We start from the raw sequence: 5,085 nt of genomic DNA, 5'->3' as shown, positions 1-5,085 counted from the left end.
AAATTTCTTCTTTGGCCTCCATTAATTTTTATTACATTACATTTTTCTCTCTCCTATTTTCAATCACAATCTTTCACAAAATAATATTACACATAAATTGAAATTTTTTTTTTCTTTTTTCAATCACTTATTTTTAGAAAAAATATTATTCCATTCATTTTTAATTCTACAAAATGGGTGCCGGGGGTGAAGGAGCAGTTGTATCAGTTTTCACGTAGGGTGGGCTACTGGACCTTGCAGTCACATATCTTACAGTGTACGTGAACTTGAGATGCAATTCAAATTGAAGTCCGACAGAGGTCAAGACATGTAGTTGTCTACTCTGTGGCTGCACAGAAATATGTGATGGTTTCACTCTCTCGGAAGCTGATTCTACCTATTATCAGACCTCCACTCGTCATTCGCCAACCCACCAAATTTCCACAAGAGGAAACGCCATTCATACCATTTTCACAGCTCCAACAAATTAAACAATTAGAATATCAACTCACACACACCCTCGACAGCTGCACAACCCTCACCAAAGTTAAGCAAGCCCACGGTTACATAATCCGCAAAGGCCTCGGCCAGTGTTCTTATATCATAGCAAAGCTCCTCCGAGTTATCGCTAAAATCAATGTCCCCATGCACCCTTATGGAGTTTTAGTGTTCTCCCAAGTGAGACATCCAAACCCTTTCCTCTACACGGCTTTAATACGAGGGCTCGCGATTGACGGGCTGTTCAAGGAATCAGTTCTTGTTTATAGTTCCATGCGGAAGGATGGTGTTACGCCCGTATCGTTCACATATACGGCCATGTTAAAGGCATGTTCTAGTCAAATGAATGTCCATTTGGGACGGCAGATTCATGGGGAGAGTGTAAAGTTAGGTGGGTTTGGCTTGGATATGTTTGTTGGCAACACTTTGATTGATATGTATGTAAAGTGCGGATGGTTGGATTGCGGGAGGAGGGTGTTCGACGAAATGCCTCACAGGGACTTGATTTCGTGGACCTCATTGATTGTTGCTTATACAAAGAACGGTGATATGGATTCTGCAAGGGAGTTGTTTGATGGGTTGCCTGTGAAGGATATGGTGGCGTGGACTGCAATGGTGACAGGGTTTGTACAGAACGCAAAGCCAAGGGAAGCATTGGACTATTTTGAGAGAATGCAGAGAGCAGGTGTAGAGACTGATGAGGTAACATTGGTTGGTGTTATTAATGCTTGTGCACTGTTGGGCACGAGTAAGTATGCAAATTGGGTGAGGGATGTTGCGGAGCGGTCTGGGTATAGTCCCAAGGACAATGTAGTTGTTGGCTCGGCTTTGATTGATATGTACTCGAAGTGTGGAAGTGCGGAGAGTGCATATGAAGTTTTTAAGATGATGCAGGAAAAAAATGTGTATACGTACAGTTCGATGATTGTTGGTTTTGCAATTCACGGTTGCGTTAGTTCCACCCTAGAATTGTTTGAGGAGATGGTCAAAAAGGATGTGATGCCCAACCATGTGACTTTTGTTGGGGTTCTTACTGCATGTAGTCATGCAGGATTGGTAGAGAAAGGTCAACACATGTTCAAAATAATGGAGAAATCATATGGTGTTAAACCATCTTATGATCACTATAATTGTATGGTGGATCTCCTCGGAAGGACAGGACGATTGGAGGAAGCACTGAAGCTTATAAGAAGCATGCCGATAGAGCCCAATGCTAGCATATGGGGAGCTCTGCTTGGTGCTTGTCGTACGTATGCAAACCCTGATGTTGCGGAAGTTGCTGCTAGACATTTATTTAAGCTGGAACCTGATGGTATTGGAAACTATATCTTGCTTTCAAATATTTATGCAAGAGCAGGAAGGTGGGAAGATGTTTCGAAAGTAAGGAAATTGATTAGAGAAAAGGGGTTGAGAAAGAATCCGGCATTTAGCTGGGTTGAGGGAAGCAAAGGGGTGATCCACGAATTCTATGCAGGTGATTTGACCCATCCTAGGTCTAGAGAAATTGACCAGGCCATGGAGGATCTTGTTGACAAACTAAAATTAAATGGTTATAGTCCAAATCTAAGCTGTGTGCTTTATGATGTGAGTGATGAAGAAAAAAGGCGAATTTTGATTAATCACAGTGAGAAGCGAGCTTTGGCTTATGCGCTGCTCACTACTGATGATGGCCTTCCTATTAGAATTGTGAAAAATCTAAGGATATGCGAGGACTGTCATTTATTTGTGTGTGGTGCTTCTCAAGTTACTCAACGGGAGATTATAGTCAGGGATAATATGAGATTCCACCATTTTCATGATGGGATGTGCTCCTGCCATAACTTTTGGTGATCGAAGTGAGAATGTACAGAAGTGTGTTTGTTTGCCAGAATGATACCTAGATTCTCAATTGATGGAAGCTAGGACTGCAAGAGCTATTTCTTTTCAGACAAGTGAATAGGATGTTTACCTTCTCCAAGTTATGCCCTCCAACGGGAGGTTGCTTAAATTTTTCTGCATACTTGGTTAACTAGGATAGTTCCTACCAGAAGCCAGCACTTGAAGCTACTTATGTCTTTCAATTGAGAGGTTATTGAAATTTTGTGGTGTAACTTATTTAGTTAAATGGGAGGGTTCCTGGCAGAAAATGAAGAAATAAAGATTCAAGTTAGTAAAAGTTTTCCTTTTTCAGTGTCTTTGGCTACTATGGCCTGTCATAATTCCTTCCTGCTACATTTAGCACCTGAAAATAAGGCAGAAACGATGGTTCGCTCTCTGGATCATATCAGTGTGTAAGGCTTCAAGGTCCTTCAATTAATCAAAACAGATAACTGCTTGACAACGTAAGTTCTGGAATGGTTTTAGCAATACTTTTACTTTGAGTTCTGATTCGTATATCATATATTTTTCAAACTATGTTATACAATTTAGTTATTGACTATTAGCGGATGCTTCCTATCCAGATTGTAGTCAATCTAAATATCACCTTCGATTTACTATCATTCATGGCAGCTTTGGTTTACATTTCGATTTCGTTCCTCTGTAGTTATCATCGGCTGAGCAGAGCAGAGCAGAGCAGAGCAAGATTTTTACTTCATAAGAATTTGACCCGCTTGTGCAAAACCAAGCATCCATGTCATCAGAATTGAATTGATTGCCATGGATCAGTACATGTTGTAAATATATTTACAAAGACCTAAACATCATATGTTTTGGTCATCTGCTGAGATTCCACCCCGAATCCTAAACAAACCTTGTTCAGTTCAAGTGGAAAGTGAACGAAAATGCATATATCAATGCTAGCCCTATTTCGGCCTTCTAATCTCAGCCACTGATTTAATGGGACATACACTAATGAGTTTCTTCAAATTTGAATATTGGCAACGAGTACAGTAGATAGAGGGAAACTCTGAATATTAGATAGACCTCAAAATAACAGGGGTCAAGTTTGGCCAGTGAGATGATGGCGGACAAAAGAATGAAGAAAATTGTGGAAAATCGAAAAATTATACAATATTTAACTTATGTAACATGTTGGGATTATTTAGCTACTACGTTCACAGAAGCAATAAACATGAGGAATACAATTGGGAGGATAAGATTAGTGATGGACTATGCTACATCCACAAGCTCCTCCCTGCATCTAACCAAGTTATATGTAGAGAGAAAAAGAGCAAAAATTGTAGAGATTGAGAATGGTCTCATAGATCAAAGCATGTAAAAGCAGATCAACATTTCATCCATGTACGCCGATTTGGATGGTTGAAGTGAAACCAGACCATTCCACTTGCCATTCGCATTATCCTAGGTTGCAATTGTAGAAAGCTTGCTTTAAATAAGCAAATCTTGACTTCTCTCATTCAGGACTAAAAGGAGGTGACTACTCTTTGCTAACGGGCAAATGCAAATGTACTAGTACTCGTTCTCGCTGAAAGGTGCATGAACAACAGTGATTTAAGAACTGTTTGTATCCACTGGAAGTCAACAGCGGACGTCCTTACCTAAGAATTAAATAAGCTTCTGTTTCAAGAAATACTTCGTAAGCTGAGAAAAATGGATATTTATCAACTAAGTTGCTGCGTGTGATCCTTAATCAGACAAGAAAAGGTGTTAATTGAACAAGGAAAACTGTACGGACAATCCTGCCAGCTGATAGTTGGAATGATATTTATTTATTTATTTTGTTTACAATTAGATCATACGCGTAGAATCGCCTCAAATTTATTTCCAAATTATTTCCAACTTTCCATCCCAGATAGTGGATAGTATTCGAGTATAAATTATCAAATTGAACAAACTTGCGGTTGCAACTGATATGAAGAACCTAACTATCACTAGTGCCCAGCCGCCTTTTAAATTGGCCTGTATATACATGCTCGAATATTCGCGGCGGTTTTTCATGTCGCGAGTATAAAGTGATTTTTGTTGGAATTTACGGGATAAGTTTTATAGGTGTGAATTGAAAAAGTTTCCTATTGATTCGATTACTAGTCGCAACTTTTTGAATACAAATTGTGCGAATCAAAGAGTCATGCTATTTCGAATTGTAATGTGACTATAAAAAAAGGTACATTACAAAAAGTCAAGACCTTTTGATTGGGTACTTAAATATAAAAATGTGTGATGTAATGATCCACATTTATAGCAAAAGATGCAACTATTCCGAAAAGACACGAGAAAATATATAAATATGAATTCTTACTTCCATATTTCCGCTCCAAATCAGTTTAAGATTACATGTCATAGAAAATTTTGTATGACGATGAAAATGTTGAAAGCCCTTCCACATACGATAAAGTTATAAAAAGATGAGATTCTTAACCAAAAATTGGGTAACGTCGGCGGTCCTAAATATGAAAGTGCATGATTTTTTATAAGACGTGAACATTCTTAGTCATTTATATTTTGACTAAAGGTCGAAAATTTTTATCTGACAATTAAATGTAATTAACGAAAAGATTGAACTTTATATAGTTAATGAATATTATGTTGCTAAACTCAGTGTTATTCAATATTGTAGGGGTAGGATTATTGTTTGCGTCATATTCTCAATTAAAGTTTAGATGCACCCCAGGACTTGTGCGTGCTCGCGATTTTTACTTCAAATTAGCATTTAGAATGTATAAAGAA

General features: G+C 38.4%; 1 protein-coding gene across 1 annotated transcript; it reads left to right on the top strand.

Moving 5' to 3' along the window:
- The first annotated feature begins 236 nt into the window (after positions 1 to 236).
- Positions 237 to 2,802, top strand: LOC111392688 (pentatricopeptide repeat-containing protein At5g44230). The gene has a single exon (XM_023018077.1). It carries the CDS (start codon positions 346 to 348, stop codon positions 2,305 to 2,307), a length of 1,962 nt encoding a protein of 653 aa, XP_022873845.1. The 5' UTR covers positions 237 to 345; the 3' UTR covers positions 2,308 to 2,802.
- The last annotated feature ends 2,283 nt before the right edge of the window (positions 2,803 to 5,085 follow it).

The sequence above is a fragment of the Olea europaea genome, unplaced genomic scaffold, assembly GCF_002742605.1.
Source record: "Olea europaea var. sylvestris unplaced genomic scaffold, O_europaea_v1 scaffold961, whole genome shotgun sequence".
NCBI lineage: Eukaryota > Viridiplantae > Streptophyta > Magnoliopsida > Lamiales > Oleaceae > Olea > Olea europaea.
This window is presented reverse-complemented; position numbering and strand designations above follow the sequence as displayed.

Bases quoted from the DNA above. Each gene is read 5' to 3' on its own strand.
- LOC111392688 (XM_023018077.1), top strand. From the start codon at position 346: ATGGTTTCACTCTCTCGGAAGCTGATTCTACCTATTATCAGACCTCCA.